Here is a 26,693-nt window from a genome sequence, read left to right as displayed (position 1 = left end):
CTGCTCTCCTTTAACTATTTTTCCATGATACCAATCACCTTAGAGAATGCCATGCAATAGACTTACATAGTATGTATTTTGTTCATTGTTTATCTGACCCTTGCTTAATTTCAAATTCCCCAGGGGCAGGGATCCTAGGCTGTTTTGCTGGAGTAAGGTATCTCAAGGATCTACAACAGCACCAGGCACATAGTAGGTACTCCAATAAATATGTCTTGAGTGAAAGTATCAATTCGTACCACAATATTATGAGGAACACACAATTATTTTTCCGACAATAAAGCTGAAACTTAGACAATATACATAATGTATTAAAGGTCACACTACTTGTAATGGAATAACTTGTATTCCAATTCAAGCCTTGTCCCTAGAGCTTACACCCACTACTCCACACCCAGTGGTGTTTGCCAGCATTGGATGAGGAAGAGGAAGATTCTGAAATGAAGGAGGGAATAGGAAAGTGGAGAAGGGGCTAGAAATAAATCTCTGTGTGCCAAGCTGAGCAGTTTAAACTACATTCCATAGCGGAAACTCTAAATTGAATAGTGACATAATTAAATCTGTATCTTAGAAAGATAATTCAAAGAGCTGCCAACTGGAAAAGTGAAAGCCAACAAAATGCTAGTGGAAAGAGACACCACATTTAATGGAACCAAATGCAACTCTAAAATTTCCACAGCTAAGATGACTCCCGTCCCTACTAAATCATTAATAGGTAGTTCTTTCACTCTAGTTCTCACTTAGAAAAAGTCCGACACAGCATAAATAGTTGTGAACTTACACTTTATTCATATATATTAGATATTGATAATCTTAACAAATGAGTTACTTTCCATTTGGGTACAGTCACAGTTGTCAACAATATTTGGAAGCACCAGGCATGAAATCTCTTGAGATGCTATGTTTTCATCAGGGTCACCTGACACATTCAAGTTCTGTCTGACATACCATTAAAGCAGTGGCTCAGAATGCAGGCAAGTTTTCAAACAGGCAGTAACTGGATAGTATCACTTCACTTATAAGTGTTCATTGTATCATCAAGTGAAATAAACACACAACCCACAGGATCTTGCTTAGGTTGGCTGCCTAGGTGGCCCCTGAGATAAAGCCTTGTAATCACATAGCCTCGCCTAATTAGTCAGAAAACAAAGGATTAAGTGAAACAGTCACAGGATATAGGAATTATAAATAATACATATATTAATAGATATTCATATTCATTACACAAAAGTTGCTATTATAAATACTTATTTGATTGATGAGTCTAAAAATATATTCCCCATATAAATAATGTTAAATATTAATAAATAGATTTAGATTTAAAATTCAAATAGTGCAGGCAGGACAACCATTACTGGGATGCTCTTCGACCTCGAAACATCTGACTCCTTTTTCGCTTCCCTATTTTAGCTGCTGGTGACAGTTCAGCCATCACTTGGATGAGTTCATGTACTGCTTTGCGTTGGACATTCAAGTCAGTTACCTATTGGGAAAGAAAAGAGCAAAATTAATTTCAGGCATATAAGCCATCAGGATATTCTGTTAATGGCATGATGGTCAGTGAAAATAAAACTATTCCTTAAAAAAAATGGACCATATTACCTTAATATACAATATTTACTTCTTCAGCAGTTGAGGCTAAAAATTATAATTACATTCCTAGTTGTGCAATGATGTGGTGGAGTCCATCACATATCTTTAAATCTACTCCTATAGAATTCTTGAAATCATATAGTGAAAAGACCCCTGGTGTGGAGTCAATGTGAAAAGGTGGATCTGAATCTCATGCGTGCAATAATTCTGACCTTGAGCCAGCTACTTAACCTTTCGGAACTTCTATTTTCTCATCTAAAAGAAGAGAAGACTGTTTCTATGACCTCTCTATCATCAATCTACCAATTATATCACTTTATACTTTAGTCTCTCTTGTATGTATCAAACGAGTAACTATAGGTCAATGGTTCTCACTGTTATGCGTAGCAGATTAACCCGGAAACCTAATAAAGACCTCAGAGATCCAGGTGCATGAATTGGAAGGACTGTGCCCTGTGCATTCACTAAGCTCCCCTGGTGATTCTGACATCCACCTAAGTTTGAGAACCACTGATCTAGGTTAGGTACCCTAGAAAACACCAAATCCAAAACAAGTGAAAACTGTAATTTTTTATTTCTCCGAGATTAGGTCAGTCTCTCAATTTCCATAATAGGTTTTAAAATAACCACCAATCATATTTATATATGGCTTACTGATATATAAAGTTTAAAATTAGGAATTGCAACAACTTTTCCAGTACTCTACCTTCTAGGCCAGCAAATTGAACTATTTGCATTTCTTCACTCTAACCAATAGGGCCATTTAGGTGATTTCATGCTTCATAAAATGTGGACCATTTACTTTCCTCTTGACTCTGCCATTATATTTTTTTCTAATCTTGGGAACACTATGGCTACGTCGCCACATTTCTGAGGATGGCTGGGGGATTACAGGCTACAGGACTAATTATGAAAGGGCATGACATACCTCAGCTTAGCAACTGAGCCAAAGAGAACAATAATTAATAGAGCTCACTCAAGATTGCCCATCAAGAAACAGGAGGTTTGTAGCTTCCAGAAGGAAGAAACCCACAGATTTTTTTTTCACTTTTTTAAGGCCCGGTTCCTGCAGAGTAGAAAAAGTTTTCTACAAGCTGTGTGTTTGCAAGTGACAGATTTTACTTTCCAATGTTCAAATCATCACCAAGAAACTAAAAGACTTATCCAGGACTGAACAGTAAGCCAGGGGCACCACTGGGTTAGTGGCAAGTGCTGAGTGTCTAGTTTCTAACCAAAGGATACCTGTTGCCATGTCTCTCCTTTCAGTTTCTGGGGGCTCACATGAGAGGAGTGAGAGGCAGGCCCGGCAATAGTGAAAGCTGAGCACAAATCCTAAGAGCACAAATGCCAGCTTGAGCTCTCATTTGAGCCCATTTATATCAAAGCCAACCCCAAAGGAATCTAGAGGTCTTTGTCTTCTAGATAAAATTTTGAAAAACGTGTTTTGTCTTTATGCCTCAATGTTATCGTTCTGTTTACAGAAGGCATAATTTAAAGATAATTTAAAGATACAAGTTCATGAGGTATGACTTAGGAGTCTAAGGAGTTCTCCAGCTGAGATATTCTGAAAGTTGATAGAGACTTGATAGAGCAATCTTTTCATAAGGTATAAATTCTACCTATTTTTCCCTAAAAACAAACGGCAACCATTCTTGCTTCTAATTAGGCAGTACAATCTGATAGGTTGGCTAGAGACTTGCAGTGGGGTGCACTGGTACCTACTCAAAGGCTGTAGCTTTCTTCTATCTCATTCTCATTTTCTATTCTTGGCATTGTAGAGTTTTGGAGCAAAGAAGGTCATCAAACTTATGCAGTGAACCTAACAGTTTCCTTTTAAGATGAGGGCACTGAGCCCTAGCCAGCCATGTGATTCATCACAGTTCCCTGGTGGCTGAGTTGGGAGGAGAACACACATCTTCTCAGCTCCTCCCACTGCTCTTTCCATTAAGACAGACAGCCTCTCATTCAAAGTAAGAGAATTTCCATCATATGAGCAAGGGACAATGAGAGAATTGCTTCTCAGTACTCCCCACTACTTCCTCACCTACTTCCTCTTCATTGGATTTGTCAATTCACCTGTCTTTACACAATAGTTACAACGCTAGCATTTTTCTACATTACATATTTCAGTGATCCCCATACTGGCTTTGCAAAGTCATCCAAACACAAATGGAATTAGTAAGAGTTTCAGCTATGGGTTGAGTTCATAGCTTTAGCAACTGTTAAATACCTAATGTCTACTTTCTGGAGAACAAATGCTTTGCAAGACCCTCCGCAATGAAACCAAAGAAAGAATTTAAAGAGCCTCACCGAATAATTGGTCAGCTTTTCGAAGTCATCCCGTTTCTTTTTGTTGCTATTGAAAAACTTGACATTAATGTCTTCCTTGATGGTCTCCACACTCTTTTGGATCCTCTGGTCATCTTTGAAGTTTTTAAAAAGTTTGAAGTAAAAGGAGACAATTTGGCTCTGCATTATTTTTCTGTCACTCTCCTTGGAAGGAAAGAACACAAACAGAGGATGATGTGTATTTATCCATCAGAAAACAAGCAACAGGAAAATTAGCCAAATGGGAATATTCAGCTTACCTCTTTCCAATTCCTCAAGATGTCTAAGAAAAGAGTTCCATTATCTGCTACATCTGCATCACCTGCATTCTGAAAAAAAAAAAAAATGGTTTACAATTAGCCTATAAATTGTCTTAAAAATAAATTTCAAGTTTCATTGAACTCAGATATGACAATATTCACTGATTTCCTTTTCAATTCTTCTGCTTAGTTCTAACAATAAGTATTCACAAAAGGTTTATGTGAGATATAGCCAAAGACTATTATGCTCTTTTAGCTTTTTTGTTTTCCAATATAACCATTAAATTGCAATGTCACAAAGGAGTTCAACAAAGCTGATGATACTCCAAGGGTCTCAAAAACTATAGTAGGCTAAAGAAAGTGTTTTCAAGCTAGGCTAAAAAATACAAAACAAAAACAGCAAAGCCACCCCACTATAAAATACTGCCCCCCAATGGCACAGGTTTCTATTACATCTACTATGCCTTCCTGTAGGGTATTACGTCAACTTTAAAAGATAGTTTCAAACGTGTGCATGTGTGTGTGTGTGTGTGTGTGTGTGTGTGTGTGTGTGAGATCTGATTTTGTGTTGTAGGAATAAAATCAATTGTGAATGTCTGAATAAAATCAATTGTGAATGTATGACAGTTATAATTATAATAGCTAAGTTTTAAATAAATAATGAAATATTTAAAATGTAAAAACTTTTCATTAACCGTCAATAAAATTTTAAAAGAAACTCAAAAAACTCACTTAAAATTTTTAAACATTCCATAGCCAGAATCATAATTCCTACAAAATCCCAGTGAGCAACTAAGTTCAGGAATAATTCACAAGTAATATAGATAGAGCAGCAGAATGTTGAAATAACTTTTTGGAGAAAATCACCTATCAGTGATTTTTTTAAGCCAAAACTTTAAGGATCTTTTTTACTTTAATTTGTAAACGTTTCCTATTAACTTTTTAGTGCTAATCCTGACCTTAGAGTCTGAGAAGTCAAAAACTAATAGCCAATCATTTTCTTCAATATGCATACTCCTTGACTTATCACATCTGAATGAGTTCTCACCACAAAATTATTAACATCATTATGCTTCATATCCATATCATGCCCATCTTTTGGAAGATTCATAAATCCCTTTTAAGTCTCTATACAAACTGAGCAGAAGGTTAAAACAATATCTAGATTATGTAGTCAAGAAACTCATCCAGTCAATAATTAACAAAATAAAACCAGATCTCAAAGTGACTGTGTACAAGAGGACAGTCTATCAGAGATGCTACAGCAAGTCAATATTCAGTCATTTTCAACCACAAAAAAGTACTGTTAAAAAGCCATACTTACAAAATATTTCTTAAGGTTTTCTGCTTCTTTTACATATGGGTCCTGGCAGTAACAGCCAAGAGAACCCAAAACAATGCAGAGCTGAAAAGCCAAGATATAACTTGTATATTTCATCGTTTCAGAGAGAGTTAAGCCAAAGAAGTTGAAATCAGAAGTTCTTGTATCAAGTTGATCGTGTCCAAAGGGCTTAACTGATCTTTCTCTTCTAATAGCTGATCTTCAGATGATCAGAACAATGTGCTGCACCTCCTTTGGCTGCTGGTATTTATACCTAATTGAAGTCTCCTCAGGATTACGTATTTTCACAAGTTTTTTAAGATGAGATGGTGACAGATAGGCAGGGATGCTAGTTTGTATTAATAACTAAGGTTTTGTGGCATTTGGGTGTTGTAGTTAGAGTTTCCTTTAGACTCCTTGGGTCCTTTGACGATGAGACAGACCCATTATGCCCACCTGTGCCATTCTGGTGGGATTCTTTGAAGGCACTTTTACTTCACACCATTCAAGGACTGGAAATTTTTTCGCACCTCCCCCCTTCGCCCTGGTAAAATGTTGACTCCTCATTCACAAAGCACATTGATCATTTGCTTGTGGTTGGGAACAAGTGAAAAAGGAAATTCTAGGGCCTCTCAAACCTTTACAAAGGGGGAGCCTTTTAAAATTTTTCTTGCAAATGACCAGAAAGCAAGGAAAGAATGTGGTTGAAAGACCAATTTGGTGAGGAAGTCTTTCATCAGAGTTGGTTAGCAAAATATCTACCACAAGTTTCAAATTGCTCTAGATCAGTGCTGCCCAGTAGAAATATAATACAAGCCATACAGGTAAATTTAAATGATCTAGTAGCCTCATTAATAAAAGTTTCTTAAAAAGGTAAAAAGGTAAATAATTTCTAAATACATTGTATTTAAACCAATATATCCCAAATATTACTTCAGTATGCATCAGTATACTACATTATTAATAAGGTATTTGATATTCCTTTTGTCATACTAAATCCTTGAAATACAGTGTACAGAATATTCCCATGGGGAGGGCCAGGCACAGTGGCTCACACCTGTAATCCCAGCACTTTGGGAGGTCGAGGTGGGTGGATCACAAGGTCAGGAGTTCGACACCAGCCTGGCCAATATGGTGAAACCCCGTCTCTACTAAAAATACAAAGAATTAGCCGGACATGGTGGTGCATGCCTGTAATCTCAGCTACTAGGGAGGCTGAGGCAGGAGAATTGGTTGAACCCAGGAGGTGGAGGTTGCAGTGAGCCGAGATCATGCCACTACGCTCCAGCCTAGGTGACATAGTGAGACTCCATCTCAAAAAAAAAAAAAAAAAAAGAACTACAGTGTATATTTTATACCTACAGTACATCTCAATTTGGTCTAGTCATATTTCAAATGTTTAATGGCCACATATTGCTAGGTGCTACTATATTGGACAGCATAGCTCTAAACAATTTATTGTTCCAAATAATCAGTATTAACAGAGAATCTTTTTAACTTTTTATTTCTTTGTCTTTCAGATACAAAAAAAAAAAAATAGGATTATTTCTCCTCCTTTGTAATTTATTCATGAAGTACAACACTTTGGGATGGCACAAAAAGCCCTCCACTCTTTGGTTCCAACCCACTTTGCATTTCTACCTGCACTGTGTACATAACAGCATTGCGGTCATGGGGGCAAACTTGATTCCTGACTCCCATACTATCTAGCTATATGATTGTGAGTTAGCTTCTTAAATCTACTATGACTCAGTCTCCTTATCTGTAAAATTGGCTTGATAATAGTAGCTTCCTCCATGCTTCAGTTGAAAATTAAATCAGATAACCCTCATAAAGTGCTAGGAATTTTTCCTGGCATATAGTAATCACTCAATAAAAGTTTATTATTATTCTGGCACATTGGATGACTAGTCATTTCTTTAAAAAAAAAAAATACCCTGTACCTTTGCTCATGCTGTGTCTTTGGTCTTGAGTTCTTTTTACTCTCATTTGTGCCCCTGATAGTAGCCATTCATCCAAGCCCAGCTTAAAAATTATCATCTCCCTGAGTTCTTCCAAAATTATCCTCCCTAAAATTAATCTTACATTCTCTATAAAAGTCTTGGTGTATAGTTTTCTAAGAGTTCTGATTCCTCAATCTTGATTGAAGATAGTTATCCGTGTGTCTTCTCCCATATTAGATTTAGTTTCTGAAAATCAGAAATTGTTTCATTGCTTTTATGATGGCTTTCTCTTCCTTAAAATATTTTAGCATGGAGATTTGCTCATAAACAGCACTGAATAAATGTAAATTCGAATGCTTGCCTAAGGATCTCTTTTGAGTTATTTGCCCTGAAGTTCTAATTCTGATGTTATCAGGCCTAACCTGTAAGAAACTAGTTTTTAATTAAATAATAGTTATGATTAATGTTAGAAACATGATGCTCTGTCTCTTTAGCCACTTGATGACTGGGACAATTTTGTGTATTCTTTTATGTGGAAAAAAAGCCAGAAAGCTCTTTGAGGGGCAATCTTCCCAAAGAATGAATAAGATCAAAACATTTATGTGGAACCAAACCTCATGTTAAGCAAGTGAAGAATGTAAAAATTACATTGTTGTATTCAAAGCTCTACTGTTGCTCTGCTCAAGAAAAATTATGGCCAGAGAATGTGCTTGCAGGTGGCACAGGGATTTGGGTCCAAGCCTGAGACACACTGTAGGTTCTCAATAACTTCCAATGGTCAACCTCTGAGTCACTGGAAGGAATGTTCCCAGCTTTCTGGAAATAAGTAAAACTTAGTTCTGCCTAGTGCTTGATTGCTCCACTGGAATGTAGTACTAGGACTGAGGAGTTAAGAATAGTGGGATTCATAACAGGGAATGATACGCTGCGTAGCCACTTGTAAATTGAGAATGCCTATTCAAAATAACAGATTATATTGTTTACAGTGTGGACGGATGTTTATGAAGAGTAATTACATGGCTAAAATCCAAGCTCTAATAACTCTTGATTGCACGGCCAAGCACAGAATTATGGAATTATGGATTATCTATGGTCAACCTCCTTACCTTTTAGATTTGTAAATCAAGACCCAGAAAAACAAGTGATATGCTTAAATTCATTCAACTGGCTAATGCAGAACTGAGTCTAAATCCAAGATCTTCCCAAAGACGATGAAACCTTTAGTCAATACATCCCCCAGTCTATCAATATCCATTGAGATTATTGTATGTGCCTCTACATTAGATATGTGAATTCAGATAATTACACCCTATCAGGCTTTACTTTCTGGAACTTTTTTTCTGTAGAATTTGTGAGATAGTAATCACACTTTAATTCCTTAAAACATAGTAAGACTGCAAATATATTTTGAAATTGTTTTTGAAATATACTTTGGAAATTTTTGCCTAGACATCCCAGCCAGCTCAACTTCATGGGCATGCAACCTGTGCAGTCTGTCAGAACCCTGAACTTAGAACAGCCTACACTTGGTTTAATGCTCTGTTGTCACTTTCTTGAAATTTCTAATAACTCTTCAAACAACGGACCCACATTTTCGTTTTGCACTTGTTTCCACAAATTATGTAGCTTGTCCTGCATTCCAGGCTGGAAGTGAAACATCTGCTATTAGATTTTCATCTTTCAACATATGATTTTTTGGCTCAGAACATTATCACTACAATAAGTATATCCATTTGTGATCTTTTCCTGTCTTGTCAACTTTGCAAACAAAGAAACTTCTCTCTCTTTTCTGCCCGTAAAACACCTTTTGTTGCACATGCAAACTAGAGGTTTCACACTTTGTTGGTTTGGCCAGTTCTGAGACTGCAGAATAAATCACCATCAAGATATAATTTAAAAGTTTTGCAAACCCACCAGGAGCCAAGGTGTGACCATATTACTAAAACAGAGGGGCTGAAAACTTTCTTTTTTCTTTTCAACCAGACTTTTTTTCTGAAAACTGGCTATGGTTATATATGACACGTCAGGAAGATTTCAATCATATCTCATGCTATCCTCCGTCTTAACTGAGTAGGTAGTCAGTAAGCCAAAACTTACACCTTGGTTTCCCTTTTCCTCTGTCATCAGCAGTCACATCCTAGTACTCACAACCAAATTATCTCATCCAGACTTCCGTGTAGATTTCTTCCACTCAATATGAGTCAATATTGGATCCATACCCCCACACTATTTTGACTCCCGGAACTCCTGACATCATGCAAGCCAAACCTACGGAAGAAGCATGACATACAGAATGGAAGTCCACACGGAGTCAGATTTTCCCCGCAATTTGACTCATAAAATCCCGTAAGTTAGAGGAAGATTTTCTGAATCCCCCCTTTTCTTTTGTGCCTTCTGGCCAATTTTGAGGAGTAGTTCAAAGAATATAGAAGGTATGCTACTTACACAGTACAATCATCAGATTACAATATTCTTCATTTTATATCAGATGGGATTGGGCATTGATAATCCAGAGATTCATGGTCCTGCTTTAAAGGTTGTATTTTTGTTCCACAAGGAATTTTAATGCATCAAGTGCCAAATACTTTGATTGATATGGGGTTACCAAAGACGGATGGAAAGTTCTATTGTGAAAACGTTGGTTTATATCCCAATTTCAATTAATTAATATGTCCTTATTGAATTGAATGCCTACTAGATTGAATTGAATGTTCATAGCTTTAGGGGTTACAAAGAAGTCAACAGTGAGACAATCTGGTAGAAGCATATGTCACCACATTGGAAGCTAGGATTGATTCTCCTGTTCTTGTGGCTGAATAGGTAGAATAGGTGTCCATATTCCCCACCTCTTCTCCGTGTATATCCTCTCCAGGTGGTTCATATAGTTGAGAGGACTTATTATTGGTCAGAGGGAAATACACACATTGACATATGTATTGTGTTTCTTCCTCCTATACCCAAGACAGACGTCACTAATCAGTCATGGCATTCCTTTCTATTGAATTCAGATATAACTGCTGAATCCTTCTCAACACTGAAATCCAGATAGATACTAATTTATTTATATTTCATTGCCTATTTTCCCTATTAGGGCAAAGGTTTACTTGTTGTTATGCCTCTTAGTTAGATCCTCCAAATGGGTTCATTCAACTTACAAAGTAAAAGGCATAATCTCTTCCTCCAAGAAAATTAGTATTGGGGGAAAACATAACAATCCATGAAGTAATATAAGGGAAAGAACTTTGGCCTAAGAGAAAGGAGTCCCAAATTCTGGTCCTGTGTCTGCAAGTGATGTGAGATTTTGAACAAAGCCTTTACCCATGCCTTATATTTAACGACATCATCTTTAAAATGAAGATTTAGATCTAAATGAACTCTAAGTTATCTTCTATTCTTAATATCCTATGTTTCTATGATTGTGATTTACGAGGAATATGACATTACTAAGGACTAAGGTTACAGGAAGTAAGGACTCCAACAGACTTAGAAACTCAGAGAAATCAGCCAGGTGCAGTGGCTCATGCCTGTAATCCCAGCACTTTGGGCGGCTGAGGCAGGCAGATCACCTGAGGTCAGGAGTTCGAGACCAGCCTGGCCAACATGGTGAAACCCCATCTCTACTAAAAATACAAATCCCATCTCTACTAAAAATACAAAAATTAGCCGGTCATGGTAGCATGCACCTGTAATCCCAGCTATTCAGGAGGCTGAGGCAGGAGAATCACTTGAACCCAGGAGACGGAGGTTGCAGTGAGCCGAGATTGCACCATTGCACTCCAGCCTAGGTGATAGAGCAAGACTCTGTCTAAAACAAACAAAAACAAATAAAAGAAATAAATTCAGAAAAAAATCATTGTCTGAATGGTGGAAAAGTTGGGAAATTTTACCCATCACTTGAGTTTTTAATTTAAGTTGAATTTGAGCTTTGAATTGGAATTGAATTTTTAAACATATATAGAATTTGTAGGAATAATACTTCACAGCTTGTACTTAAACCTTCAGGTCATGTGCTTTTTTACCCCAATGATCTCAAGAAATGAGTTGCCCTCAGGGTAGCCCCTGAAATGGCAATGGCACGAGGCTTTGAAAACTTGTACATTTTTCCAATGGAAAGTTACTTCTGTATCTCTCTTGATAAAAGTTCTATACCGCAGACTGGCAGGTTCACATTCACTCCTATGCTACCTGGCAGAGGAATTCTGAGTCCATGATGAGCCAATAAATAAGTTTCTTTTCTCACCAGTGTTTAACATGTCATTATTACCATGTCACCAATCCCTGAACTAATTTAAGAAGTATCAGAATTAAATTCCCATCCATTGATTTTTCAAATGGAAATATTTTTTAATGGCTGTAAAATTATGTGGGATCTTTTAAACAACAAAAAAAAATCAGACAATACAGAAGAGCGTAAGAAAAGAAAAAATCACCTATGATTTCATTTCCCATAGGTAAATACAGTTAGCATTTTGAGACAAAGTATTTCATTATTTTTTTCTACCTACATAACACAGTGCCTGGCACAGAATTTTTCCCCAATACACTTCTGTGGATTAACGAAATATGAGCCAAAGTGATTTAGTGATTAAGTTCAAAGGCTCTGGGGTCAGGTTGTGTGTGTTCAATCGTGACTTTGCTCCTTACTGTCTGTTGATTTTTAATGCATTACTTAACTTCTCTGAGTATCACTTTTCTCATCTATAAAAAGGTGATATAAATAATAACTGTCTCAAAAGATTTCATGAGTATAAATTATGTCAACATGTGTAATAGTGCAATGCCTTGCATATAGTAAGAGCTCATTAAATGTATAGTCATTATTACTAGTGGCTTCCAATATTCAGATTCAGTCTCCTCCTAGCACATGGAATAAGATACTTCATGGCCTCTTTCAATTAAATGGTATCTCATGACTTCTTCTGGCCAATCTACTCTATGTAATGACAGACATTACTTTGGATTAGAGTAGGCTGGCCAGAAAAAGTCATGAGATGCCATTCTGGGCCAAGGCCAAATAAAGCCCCTGAGAATCTTTCCAGCTCTCTCTTCCTTTGCTGCAGTAATGACAATGGTCACATGTTTTGAGGACACGAACCATGGCAGATAGAATACATGCTACCTCTACCTTCTTTCAGAATCCCTAAGACAAAAATAACAACATAAAAGGCTATAAAGTCTCAACAACAAAAAAAGACAAAAGCAAATGAGAAATGTCAATGAAGTTATGGAAGATGGAAAGAAGATGAGCAAGTGGTGAGTAACTTCAACTTTAGATTTCTCCACTGCGGCAAGTACCAAGTAGAGGAAAGTTAGTTCACACTGCAGATTAGTAGAAAACTCAGGAATTGTGTTATTAATCACTTCTGAAAGAGGAAGTTCAGGGTGGGATTGAAAATAGAACAATTGGTTGAAAAATGTATATAAGATGTAGTTAGATCCCTCATATCCCACTTAGCCACTCCACTGCTCCCATATACCTGTTTGAAGACTGGAAGTTTACCTTCCAGCAAGGTTCTGGATATCTTCTGGATATTTAGCATAGCTGAGAAGGAAGTAAGTACCTTCATAAGGGTAGGATTTAATTGAAAGTCATTATACTGAACAGTGACAGCACAAGGCTTCCAGAATGCTTACTATCAGGCTTATATTCCTAGTCTCTAGGAAATTGCCAAGCCGAAAAGAAAAGATGTACTAACGTGGGGTTTCTGCCAGTGAAACTCACCAGTTTCAAGTATCACCCTACTAGGAGGCTTGTAAGTCAAGAAGTGCAATCCATATATTTAATGTACCCAATCCAACAATTTGGACTTTGTTGTAAAACATAAACAACATTAGTGAGCAGAAAAATACTTGAAAAAAAAAACTTTAGGATAAAATACAAAGTCTAAAAAACAAACAGAAAACATAAAAGAAATGGAGTTAATGCAGAGAAAAATAACAAAGAGAAAAAAATTTTTAAAAAATAGAAGATTAATGGAACAACAACATTTAGAGAAGAAGAAGCTCTTAGAACTTAAAAGCTGGTGGTAGGGCCAGGTGCAGTGACTCATGCCTATAATCCCAGCACTTTGGGAGGCCAAGGCAGGCGGATCACTGGAGGTCAGGAGTTCGAGACCAGCCTGGTCAACATAGTGAAACCCCGTCCCTAGTGAAAATACAAAAATTAGTCAAGTGTGGTGGCACACATCTGTAGCCTCAGCTATTCAGGAGGCTGAGGTAGGAGGATCACTGGAGCCCGGGAGGCAGAGGTTGCAGTGAGCCAAGATCACATCACTGCACTCCAGCCTGGGTGACAGAGTGAGACTTGGTCTCAAAAAAAAAAAAAAAAAAAAAAAAATGGTGGCAGAAGTTTATAAAGCAATAGAAGGGTTGAAATATAAAGTTGAAGAAATCTCTAAGAGAGAACAAAATGACCAAGAACTGGAAAAATATAAAGAAATTCAGGAAAACTAAAGAATCTACTTAGAAATCCAACACTTAAGTAACAGGCGCTCCAGAAAGAGAAAATAAGTAATTGAAGGAAGAAAATTATCAAGAAGATTATTTTTTTAATTTCTCCATAGGTGAAGAATGTCAGTTTCCAAAATGAAAAACCGAGTGAATGCCCAGCCCAATGAGTTTTAAAAAAAAAATAAAGAGACAGGCCTTAGAGTACATTTTTAAATTTCAGAGAATCTTGGATGTGGAGAAGATCCTCAAAGTTCGAGAGAGAAAACCTAGGTTGTAAACATTATAAATACAAAGGATGAGGAAACAAAATGTCATCACACTTCTCAATAGCTATTCTGGAAGCTAGAGGTTGATGGAGCAATGCTTTTAAATATTGGAAGAAAATAGTGTCCAAACTAGAATTTCATGCTATGCCAAACAATTAATAGTTAGGATAAGACTTTTTTTTTAATTCATGGGAGATTTCATGACTTTAGGTCCCATGTGTCCTTTCTCATGAAGCATCTCGAGAAAGTCGAGAAAGTGTTTAACCTGAATAAAAAATGAAATTAAGGAAGAAGACCTGGGATCCAGGAAACAAAGGATTTAACACAGGAAAAAGCTAGAAGATTTTCTAGCAGGTGGTGAGGGAAATCCCGAGAGGATCGTTGTGCAGCAGGTCTTCAGAGCAACCAGCACTAGTTGGAACTAAAGGACTGGGAAGCCCAGGAGAAATGTCTCCAATTAAAAAAAAATGCAATTAATATGAACATTACAAAGAAATTTCACCCCTGAGAGAGACTGGAGAAGGGGAAGGTAAATTAATGATGGGTATGTGGAAAACTAAGAAAACCAACCAAACAATGCCAATTATTAACTTCAGGAAAAGCAAATATGGTGCATGAAAAAATGTAATATTGTACCACAAATATCATGAACAAGATTTACCTAATCATAGTCATGTCCATTTTACCACCTAAAGAGTAATACAGCTATAATGGGAAGACAGAGGATAAAGGGGCTAAGTGTGTATTTGTATAGGGTAAAGTAAGTCATAGTCATATTACCTGAAATGGGAAAAATTGAATGTAAGAAATATGTAGTTGTGTAAGGTAAGTAGAAGTTGAGCTAAGAAATGAAACTAAAGGAATTAAAAGTGATAGCCTCAGAGAAGTATGTTTCAGAGATGGAACTGCATGAATCAGAGTTACTGGCTTTGTGTTATAACCCTTGTGCAACATCTAGGAGTCCCCAAAGCCACCTTCATTTCTGACACCAACTGAAAGTTTGGAACAAGCCCCAGGCTCAATAATTCACTAGAAGGACTCATAGAACTTAGAAAAACCATTATACTCATGATTATGGTTGATTACAGCAAAAGAATACAGATTAAAATCAGCAGAGGAAAGAGGCCCATAGGGCAGGGCTCAGGAGCACTCCATGCTTAGAGCTTCCAGTCATTCTCTACCAATAGAGAAGTGGACAGTGCTAACTTTTCCCAGTCATGATGTGTGACAGTGTACACAGAGTACTGCAGACTCAGGGAGCTTACCTGAGTCTTGCTGTCCAGAGACTTTATTGAGCTTGGTCATATAAACAAGATTGACACCTGTATGACTGACTTTAGTCTCTAGCCCTTCCAGAGGTCAATTTGATACTGGATGGCCCAATGCTCCCACCATAGATCACATTGTTAGCATAGACTATGTCGCAGGGCTTAAGGCCCCTAGGAAACCAAAGGCACTCTTATCAGGCAGAACATTCCAAGGGCATGGAGGTTACATGCCCAGTGTTGGAGACAAAGGCCAAAGCTCTCTTTGGATGAAGTTAATCCTGTACTGCATAATATTCCTTTATTTTTTTCCCCTTTTAAACTGTTTGTTCTGCTATAACTTTTTTATGATTACCTCATGCTTAGTTGGCAAATAAGAAAATGATGCTGATAAAATGTGGAATTAATTTGGGTTTATACTAGATTTTTCCCAGCATGTTAAGGTTTTAAAACAACCAAGGTTCGGCACAGTGGCTCATCCCTATAATCCCAGCACTTTGGGAGGCCGAAGCGGGTGGATCACCTGAGGTCAGGAGTTTGAGACCAACCTGACCAACATGATGAAACCCCGTCTCTACTGAAAATACAAAATTAGCCAGGCATGGTGGCACATTCCAGCCACTTCAGAGGCTGAGGCAGGAGAATCACTTGAACCCAGGAGGCAGAGGTTGCCGTGAGCTGAGGTTACATCATTGCACTCCAGCCTGGGCAACAAGAGCAAAACTCCATCTCAAAAAAAAAAAAAAAAAAAAAAAAAAGACAACCAAGCATATGTCTTCTTACATTTAGGAAAAATCCTTAGCAATATTTGAAGACCTTTTTAAAAAGTCGAAAATTATAGAAGTGTTTTACTTTAATACCAGTAGTAATTGGTTTAGTGGATTCAAGAATTGCTGAATTTCCACTATCTGGGAAGCAGCAAGTGCAGATGAAGGAAGTGCAAAGGCTTTTCCTCCTGTATAAAATCAATGGATTAATGAAAATGGCTGTGCCTCAGATAGAATTTTTAATTGGAACCAAAATGTTCTCTCCCAGAAACACATGTACCCAGGCCCTTTATCTCAAAAGAGGAAGCAGCAGTCCAAATTACCAGGCTGCAAAGGACGAATTCACTGTGGTGATTGGTGGAAATTCCCAAGAGATTTTTAGATGCCTGGTTTTGGTTAGGATTTTTGTTGCTTTTGTTAATGCTTTGATTTTAAAGTTTGAGAAGTATTGAATGGCATGTCCCAACTCTAGTTGTCTCCATAGGCCTTGTTACTTTTAGTCTGAGGTATTGCAGAACCTATATGTTATAATTTCCCAAATTAGGCGAGGCCAATATTAGTCAAGCAATATGTAAACTAAAGACCCTAACCTTAGTATAAAGACTGCAATAGTCAAAAAAAAAAAAAATTCAATAAATCTGGATTTGGCTCCAGTAAAACAGAGCTTAAGAACAAGTGTTTGTGCAACTAAATATTTCTACCAGTAAAAATAATGGTGCCTCATAGTAACTAACAGCTGCCACAGTGCTTTATATGCACCATCTCATTTAATTATGACAACCATCTAAAGAAGATAAATTTATTTTTGTTTTATTTAGGAGAAAAATGAGGCTCAGAAAATAAGCAACTTATCCAAAGTCACTGGCCTAGTAAGTGACAAAGCTGGGTGTGGCTGAGTCCATTGTTTTTTTTTGTTTTGTTTTGTTTTGTTTTTTGAGACGGAGTCTCGCTCTATTGCCCAGGCTGGAGTGCAGTGGCCGGATCTCAGCTCACTGCAAGCTCCGCCTCCCGGGTTTACACCATTCTCCTGCCTCAGCCTCCCGAGTAGCTGGGACTACAGGCGCCTGCCACCTCGCCCGGCTAGTTTTTTGTATTTTTTAGTAGAGACGGGGTTTCACGGTGTTAGCCAGGATGGTCTCGATCTCCTGACCTCGTGATCCACCCGTCTCGGCCTTCCAAAGTGCTGGAATTACAGGCTTGAGCCACCGCGCCCGGCCGAGTTCACTGTTTATGCTCTTACCACTGGGCTGCAACCAATCTAGCTACTGCTGTCTGATTTGCTCCTGAAAACTTAATGTGCCTGATATTATATCGTTAAAATTCTTTGTGCACATATATGAAAAAACAACTCTGACTAATTTTAGCTGAAAGGTAACATTTAATGAAGGTATACAGAGGAGCTCATGGATGGAAGACACAGTTAAGGAACCACCCTCAGTACAGACAATCTACCAGGCAATCCCAGAAGGTCTCTGCCCCAGAAACTACTCAGCCCTTCTGCAGGGCACCATGCAGGAACAAATTGGTAAATTCCAGTGCTTCTGTTCTTGTCTTTGTACCACTCTGCTCCAGAATCAACCCTAGAAAGTGAGTCTAATGAACATGGATGAGTTGCCTGCCTGCTGGCATTAATCCTACAGTGCTGAGTAAAAAAAAACTGGTAGAAGACTTTCTAGGTATCCTTTGAATTTCATGATGGGGTACAGGCAAACCCATGCCCCAGATTTACCAACCCAACCTGACCAAACATATTAAAGATAATGAGATACCAAAAAAAAAAAAAAGAGAGAGAGAGCAAAACAAAACAAAACAAAAAAAAACTAGATTGTGATTAAAATGAGGGCAGATGTTTCGTTGCCAAAAGAAGAAAAAAATGACCTCAACGGAGACTTTCAGAAGCACTCTTGAAATGACAAAACCCTCAGCGAAATTTATGAAATAACTTTCTTTTTAATATTCCATTTCTAGGTCAATCCTTGATCCTGTTAACACTCTAATAAGCAGCAACAAAGAAAGGCATCACTGCAGAGACTGTGCAGATACTAAACCAGCTTATGTACATTCTATCTGGGAAGACTTTGGGGACAGTGACTGGCGTGCTGTTCATCAAATTTATTTCTGAGTTCTAGCCCATGGAGTGTGAGTGGAAGTGACATGTGCCATCCTCCATGGGCCATCTTCCATATGTCTTCTCTGTTGACCAACTTGATATGCACATACACAGTGACCTCACAGTCCAATTATTGAAGATGGTGAAGACGGTGGAGCCACAGGAAGAAAGGATCCTGGTCCTCCTTAGAGAAGAGAGATCTCCTGTTCTGTTTCATCTATTTTTGACTTTACATGAGCAAAACATAAACTTCTATTAGGTTTAAGCCATTTTACATTTTGGGGGCATTGTATTACTTTAACTAATATAGCTACTGAAACCTCGTATCTTGACTACAACTTTTATGTAAATAAGAAATATGGCCTGTAATCCCAGCTGTTTGGGAAGCTGAGGCAGGAGGATCACTTGAGGCCAGAAGTTAAAGGCTGCAGTGTACTATGGTCAGACCACTGCACTCCAGCTTGGATGACAGAGACCTTGCCTTTAAAAGAAAAAGGGAAATGTGTATTTCATATTTTAGAATAAATTTTTGGCTGGGCACAGTGGCTCATGCCTGTAATCCCAGCACTCCGGAAGGCTGAGGCAGGAAGATCTCTTGAGGCCAGGAGTTCAAGACCAACCGAGCAACATACTGAGACCTTGTATCAAAAAGCAAAAAAAAAAAAAAAAAAATTTTAATTAGCTGGGCATGGTGTGCCATGCCTGTAGTCCCAACTACTCAAGAGACCAAGGTGGGAGGACCACTTGAGCCCAAGAATTCAAGGCTGCATTGAGCTATGATCACGTCATTGCACTCCAGCCTGGGCAACAGAGTGAGACTCTGTCTCTAAAATATATACGTGTACTACATAGAAAGTAAATTCTTGGCTGGGCGTGGTGGCTCACGCCTGTAATCCCAGCACTTTGGGAGGCAAAGGCAGGAGAATCACAAGGTCAGGAGTCTGAGACCAGCCCGGCCAACATAGTGAAACCCCATCTCTACTAAAAATACAAAAAATTAGCTGGGCATGGTGGCAGGCACCTGTAATCCCAACTATTCAGGAGGCTGAGGCAAGAGAATCGCTTGAACCTGGGAGGCAGAGGTTGCAGTGAGCCGAGATCGTGGCACCGCACTCCAGCCCAGGTGACAGTGCGAGACTCCCTCTCAAAAAAAAAAAAAAGTAGATTCTTAAATTTAGTTTAATGGCTTCAAAGCAAACACTGTCACTGCCTACTCAGACTTATATTGCCCTAAAACCTATTCCTTTCATGTTTATAATACTTCCTTGTTGGAATTGCCTTCTTAAGACTTTTTAAATTTCAAACACCTATAAAGCCACTGTTTATTTGCTATTTTTCAAACTTTAATTTGGGTTTTTGGTTTTGTTTTGTTTTGTTTGCATTCTGATGTTGTTCTTTTTTTCTTTCTTTTTTTTTTTTTTTTAATTTATGTGCTTGCCTGATTATTTTAGCTATAATTTTAGCTATCATTTCCCTAATTCCACAAAGAATTTGTGGTAACTGGCATTTAAAGGTTTTTTTTTTTTTTCTAATCTTTTAACTTAGAAAGGTAATGGGTATCATAAAGCTAAGTAAGAAAGCTAAAGTTCTTATCTCTTTTCTTCTTCAAAGAGGGGAGCTTCTTTTAGATTGCAGCACAGAATTTTTTTTTTTTTTTTTTTTTTTTACTTCAGGCAACTCTAAACATGTGTCGGTTTCTTTGATTAAGATTTGGCATCCCCAACCATTTCATCTGACAAGAACAAGCAAGGGGGAACATAGTCCCTATGTAATAAATGCTGCTGGGAGAATAGGCTAGCCATATGCATAAAATTGAAACTGGACCCCTTCCTTACACCTTATACAAAAATTAACTCAAGATGGATAAAAGACTTAAATGTGAAACCCAAAACTATAAAAACCCTAGAAGAAAATCTAGGCAATACCATTCAGAAGATAGGCGTGGACAAAGATTTTATGACAAAAACACCAAAAGCAATTGCAACATAAGCAAAAATTGACAAATGGGATCTAATTAAAATAAAGAGCTTCTGCACAACAAAAGAAACTATCATCAGAGTGAACAGACATCCTATAGAATGGGAGAAAATGTTTGCAATCTAGCCATCTGATAAAGGTCTGATATCCAGACTCTACAAAGAAGTTAAACAAATTTACAAAAAAAAAAACTGGGCAAAGGATATTAACAGACACTTCTCAAAAGAGGACATGCATGCAGTCAACAAACATGAAAAAAAACTCAACATTACTGGTCATTAGAGAAATGCAAATCAAAACAGTAATGAGATACCATCTCACACCAGTCAGACTGGTGATTATTAAAAAGTCAAGAAACAATGACGCTGGCAAGGTTGCAGAGAAAAAGGAATGCTTTTAGATGGTTAGGGGGAATATAAATTAGTTCAACTATTGTGGAAGACCATGTGGCAATTCCTCAAAGATCTAGAAACAGAAATACCATTTGAACCAGCAATTCCATTATTTGGTGTATACCCAAAGGAATATAAATCATTCTGTTATAAAAATACATGCACACATATGTTCACTATAGCACTATTCAAAATAGCAAAGACATGGAATCAATCCACATGCCCATAAATGATTGACTGGATAAAGAAAATGTGGTACAAATATACACCATGGAATACTATGCAGCCATAAAAAAGAATGAGATCATGTCCTTTGCAGGAACATGGATGGAGCTATAAGCTGTTATCCTCAGCAAACTAACACAGGAACAGAAAACCAAACACCACATGTTCTCATTCACAAGTGGAAGCTGAACAATGAGATCACATGGACACATAGGGGGAACAACACACACTGAGGCCTGTTGGAGAAGTAAGGTGAGGGAGAACATCAGGAAGAATAGCTGATGGATTCTGGGCTTAATATCTAGGTGATGGGTTGGTCTGTGCAGCAAATCACCATAGCACACATTTACCTATGTAACAAACCTGTACATCCTGCGCATGTACCCCAGAACTTAAAATAAAAATTGATGGAATAAAAAAGAGTTGGCATCCCAAAACTTCATGATATATAACTTGTACTATTTGAAAATTAGAAACATCATTTGCTAATTAGGATCATAGATCATGACTTATATGCTGGTCATATTTATGGTTGCATTAGGAATTCTATTAACCACCAAAAAAAGTATGCCCTGCACTCTGTCTTTTTTTCCTAAAAAGAAAAAATAAAACCAATCACAAGGGGGAAAATCTAAATGATATTTCACCAAGTGCTCAATCTATGCTTCCATTAGGAAAGTGAAAGAACCCAAGAGTGGGAAATATTTCTTGTCACCCCAGGTGAATTTGAAGAAGTATTTTTCTGGTTGGCTTTTTCAGCAAAACTAACAACATACTGTTCTATTGGCCTGTGGTCAGGGGTTTCCCCCAAGGTGCCTTCCATCTCTCGGCAAAGAACAGCAACTTGGTGGGTTATGTTTTCTTCTTAGTCACCTGGTAGGATTTCCCAGGACAAAGGTGTCAAGCCAATTCTGACCTAACTTCCCATGTCCTTCCTGTGGGTCACCCTGAGAAAAAAGGAAATCGCTCTTCTCCCCCACCTGGCGCTGATGTCATTCTTCTCTTCAGCCCAGCGTCTCAATGCACTCAGGGACGCGTCTGCCTCTGCAAAGAGCAAAGGCTTCAAATGATAGCCTTGCATGGTAGCATTCTCTATACAGAGTCAGGAAGCTCTTAGACTTCCTTTTATTTGAAGAACTGCAAGGAAACCACCTGCAGAGCTCCCAGGGCCTCAAGAGTTTGTTTTGCACCTTCGCTCTTCTGAAGTAATCACACCTGCTGCCACAGCTTCAATAGCTGAAGCCAAGGAGTAAAAATTGCACCAACATCTGTAAATCCATATGAAGCTGAGTGCTCTGAATAACCTTACCAGATGTTTTTCTCATAGAAGAAAAAAAGTCCAAGTTACCCTCATATGTTTGTCTTCCTCACTAGGTTTTAAGGTCCTAAAGAGAATACACTGCATCTTAGTCTTCTTCGTCTATCTCAAAGTGCCTGGCTGAGTGCTTTGCATGAAGTATCCAATAATTCTTGACCATCAGGCCTGGGGGGTGGAACCAGCAGGGCCTCTTAGCCAGGGCTGCAAGCCCAAAGAGATCTCTATTCTTTACCTGCAAGTTAGTGCCCAAGCCACACAGGGAGCAGGATGATACCTCATTACACACGCTGATGTTAGCTTTGAACTATGCCTGACCTCTGTTTTCCTAAGAGCTGTGTTGCTGCCAATCGCAAAAGCTGCTGTTCATAGTCATTCACTGTTGGACATTAATGACAAATCACTCTCATGAACTGACATCCATTTAAAGGAATTTTTTAAAAATGTATTTATCTCATAACTGCTCCTGTTTATGTAAGGATCCTCTCATCCTTGAGATTATAGTGACATCAAATGTTATTCGTTTTCTGCACTATTCGTATAAACAATGTAACTATGCCTAATATTTTCATGATATCATGTCATTACTAATAAATCTCCTTTTTAAAACATCTCTGTGATAGTATCATGGTTAACAAACAGCACAGACAAAGGAGCCAGACTGAGTTTGAGTCTGGGCTCCATCTTTTACCAGCTGTGTAAACAACTGCGTGAATCTAGGCAAACTCCTTAAAGTCTCTGGACTCTACTTCACAGGGTTCTGTGGGATTCAAATGAGTTAAATGTGCAGCTCTTGAAATAATACTTGGCATATAGCAAGCACAATGTGTGCTCATCATTTTTATTTCCATTTCATGGGTTTTTTTCCCTTGTAACTTGATTTACAAGAAGTTGTATTTGTACATTTCTTCATTTTTAACGTATTTGTTCAGGTTAAATTGAAATATTTTACATATAGAAACTGAGGTTGAGTTACCTCAGAAACAGAGCTTGAGACAAAGATTTCTTTTTTTTTTTTTTTTTTTTTTTTTTTTGGTAGTGATTCTAGGAAGCACCAGTAGGAAAGAGTCAAAGAGATTCAGGGAAGGGAAGGAAGTCAGTTCAGGGTGGTTCCCAAAGGGAGCTACTGTAGTCAACTGGGACTCAGCCCATTATAGACCTCTGGGTGATGGTGTAGCCTATACCCCAAAGTTATCCTGCCCAAGGGATGAAGAAGTTGGGATATCTATCTTGCAACTATCTTTAGCACTGCCTGAGCGCTGCTCCCAGGGCATTAAACCCCTAGCACTTCCAGTCTTCCTCATGTGCAAACAGAAAGAAGCCTTTAGGCCAAGAATAGCGAGCTGTTACAGTCACAGGCAGAGGGTAAGAAGAGAGAGGGAGGCTACTGAGAGGATATGGGCAAGGCAGGTAATATCTGCTATGGGAAGTTATTAATTATTCCCTCATATTTTTTCGGTTTTTATTACATCCTTTATTTTTCAGCGTTAGTGTCAGTATACCAACAAGTTGCATTTGCCAGGACTTTTGTGGTAACAAGTGATGAAAATTCCAGTCACTCTATTTTGATTAAAGAAAGGATCTCACAGACAGGTACTCAAGTGTTGACAGGATTTGTCTCCCTACCTGTCACTTCTGCTTCTCTTGGTTAGACAATGTCAATACTGCCTCCCACAGAGCAGCATTCACCAGCTGGAAGGTAAGTTAGCCATTAATATATTTAATTTGAAACACTGCACTAATTCATCAAATACTTGCTGAGCTACGTATTTACATCATCAGGGAAATGCAAATCAATACAACAAGATACCCCTACACACCCATTATGAAATGGCAAAAATCTGGAACACTGACAACACCAAATGCTGGCTGAGACGTGGAGCAACAGGAACTCTGATTGAAGGTACAGTCACTTTGGAAGACAGTTTTGTGGTTTCTTATAAAACGAACTTTACTCTCACTATACCAGCCACCAATCACAACACTCCTTTGTATTTACCCAAAGGAGTTGAAGTCTTATGTCCACAGAAAAATCTGCACACAAATGTTTATGGTAGTTTTATTCATAGTTACCAAAACTTTGAAGTAACCATGATGTCCTTCAGCAGATGAATGGATTCATAACTGTGGTGTATCCATACAATGGAATGTTTTTCAGCACTAGAAAGAAACGAGCTGTCAAGCAATAAAAAGACATGGAGGAACCTTCAATACATATCACTAAGTGAAAGAAACCAGTTTGAAGAGACTACACACTGCATGACTCAACCATATGACATTCTGAAAAAGAAAGATCAGTGGTTGCCAGAGGTTGGCAAGAGGAATGAAAATGTGGCACACAGAGCATTCTTAGGACAATGTAAACACTTTGTGTGGGACTCAGAATGAGAGATACACGTTCTGCCTTTGTTGAAACCCATAAAAGTTTCAACACTGAGACATGGACTTTGGGTGATGGTGATGCCATTGTAGGTTCATCAGTTATAACAAATGTACCTCTCTCATGGGAGATGTTGATTATGGGGAGAGGCTGTGTATGTGTAGGGGAGAGGGGGGCATATGGAAAATCTCTGCACCCTCCTTTTAATTTTGCTGTGAACCTAAAAGTGCTCAAAAAAAATAAAACCTATTAAAAAATACTTGTAGATGTGCAAGACATTCTTCTAGGCACTGAAGATACAGCAAGAATTAACAAAAAAGGGACAAAACTGCTGTCCCTGTGGCCCTTACATTCGAGCAAAAAGATTAACATAAACAAACACATAATTGTGTAATAGAATGTCAGGTTGTGATTATGATTTGAAAAAGGAAAGCAAGAGAATGGAATAGTGCTATTTTAGATGGGGGGTTGGAGAAGGCTTTTCTGAGGAAAGAACATTTGAGCAGAGACCTGACTGAAGGTGGGGAGGGAGTCATGGACACCACTGGGAACCAAGTCCCAGGCAGAGAAGAGCCAAATGGAAAAAGCCAAGACAGGCGCCCCTTCAGTGAGGGCTGAGTCATAGCAGGGGTCGTGTGTCTGGACCTGAGGAGCAGGCAGTGGGGTCGGAAAGATAACCAGGGCCACATCAGGCCCCTGGAAAGCACTTTGGGTTTTATTCTAGAGGAAATGGGGTACTCTCTACTGGGTTTTGAACAAGACAGTGACATGATCTGAGATATGTTTTAATGGGATCACTGTGGCCAGCAAATGGAAATTTGGCTCTAATGGGGCAAGGGTAGAAACTGAGAGGCCAATTAGGAGGCTTCTGTACTCATCCAGGAAAATCCAACTGAGGGGCTCTGACAGCTCATACGAATTCCCACCCAAAAGAGTCAGAAAAAATATGGCAACATGCCTCCTCACAAATCATGTGTACCGTGTAAGCCAGCTTCTATAGGGGAAGGAAAGGTACTGGATGGACAAATAACAGGGCCCATCACATAGTTGTAATTTATAAATTACCTCACAAAAGTGGTTATTTAAAATTTAGACATAGTCTGTCAGGATCATATTTCATCATTCATGTATAAATGAAACATGTCATTAGAGCTTTGAAATTTCTATTTTTGAAGGTAGGAATGTAACTCTGTCCTAAAATAAAAACAAAATGAAAATATTTATTTGATGAAAGCTTTATTATCATTTAAATGCACATGCTAAAATTTAATATAACCCAGTATTTAAAAATGTATAGCAATTCTCAGAATCAAACAAACAAAAACTGAGCTTACAATTTTTATTAGTCATACTGAAAAAGAAGCTCAAGATTAGAGTTTTTTCATTGATTACCAACTAGCATGCCAAAACTCAGAGTTGTAAAGCACTCCGGCAGGTAAATACACCTTACTATAGCCTTTATCAAATAAGATGTAATTGTCTCTATATTTATCCATCTTATTCATCCTTCCAACTTCATTTTACACTCCAATTCTATTTGTTTGTAGAACACTAATTGTCTTTTTTTGTTGTTACCAGCCCCAACCTATTGTAAAGATCAATTTGTAACTAATAGCCACATTATCATGCAGCTTTCAGTAAAATAAAAATTGTCCAAGTTTCTCGATTCTCACAGTTTTACTACTTCTGTATGCTGATGGCCTCTCCATCTCTACCTCTAGGACAGACTACTCTCCAGAACCTCTGACCCACCCAGCCCGCTGCTGTGTAGACAGCTTAGAGCAGACATTATCTTGCTTAAGACTCCTTTGTTTAGAAGAATTACAAACCAACTTAAGCTATCTTAAGAAAAAAAAATTATTTAAGAACACAGGTTTTGCTCAGAGAATCCAGAGCAGGAAGTTCAGCCATGGTTCAAGACCTTTCCCTGTCTCTCTCTGGTTGTGTGCTACATAGTTGATCATTTCCACTTTCTGTGCACATTTGCCTCATTCTTTCTCTTCCTGCATCTTCCTCTCACAGCTCTGGAGTTTTTACTTGTCCTGTGGTTTCAACGGTCTGAATCATAAATTAGAATTTCCAATAGGAGCTGATTGATTTA

At 38.1% G+C, this 26,693-nt stretch overlaps 1 protein-coding gene and 1 long non-coding RNA gene across 2 annotated transcripts in view; one reads left to right on the top strand and one right to left on the bottom strand.

The window, feature by feature from the left end:
• LOC117089785 overlaps nt 1-18,753 on the top strand; it is a 66,708-nt gene extending 47,955 nt beyond the window's left edge. Inside the window, exon 3 of the long non-coding RNA XR_004439746.1 lies at nt 18,162-18,753. This is a non-coding gene — a long non-coding RNA (uncharacterized LOC117089785). The remainder of the gene's footprint in view (nt 1-18,161) is intronic.
• Nucleotides 767-5,755, bottom strand: IFNG (interferon gamma). Its single transcript, XM_033221355.1, has 4 exons — nt 5,506-5,755; nt 4,182-4,250; nt 3,904-4,086; nt 767-1,483 (listed from the first exon to the last, which is right to left on the bottom strand). Exons 1-4 carry the CDS (start codon nt 5,617-5,619, stop codon nt 1,352-1,354), a joined length of 498 nt encoding a protein of 165 aa, XP_033077246.1. The 5' UTR covers nt 5,620-5,755; the 3' UTR covers nt 767-1,351.
• Nucleotides 18,754-26,693: the final 7,940 nt, after the last annotated feature.

This window comes from Trachypithecus francoisi, unplaced genomic scaffold, assembly GCF_009764315.1.
Source record: "Trachypithecus francoisi isolate TF-2019V2 unplaced genomic scaffold, Tfra_2.0 Lachesis_group11, whole genome shotgun sequence".
In the NCBI taxonomy this organism is placed as follows: Eukaryota; Metazoa; Chordata; class Mammalia; order Primates; family Cercopithecidae; genus Trachypithecus; species Trachypithecus francoisi.
Note: the sequence above shows the minus strand (reverse complement) of the source record. Positions and strands in the feature narration are given on the sequence as shown.

Excerpts from the sequence above, each read along its gene's own strand:
- IFNG (XM_033221355.1), bottom strand. The coding sequence starts at position 5,619 with ATGAAATATACAAGTTATATCTTGGCTTTTCAGCTCTGCATTGTTTTG. Across the intron at positions 4,251-5,505 it reads AAAACCTTAAGAAATATTTT|AATGCAGGTGATGCAGATGT; the intron begins GTAAGTATGGCT and ends TTTTTTTTTCAG. Across the intron at positions 4,087-4,181 it reads TCTTGAGGAATTGGAAAGAG|GAGAGTGACAGAAAAATAAT; the intron begins GTAAGCTGAATA and ends TTTCCTTCCAAG.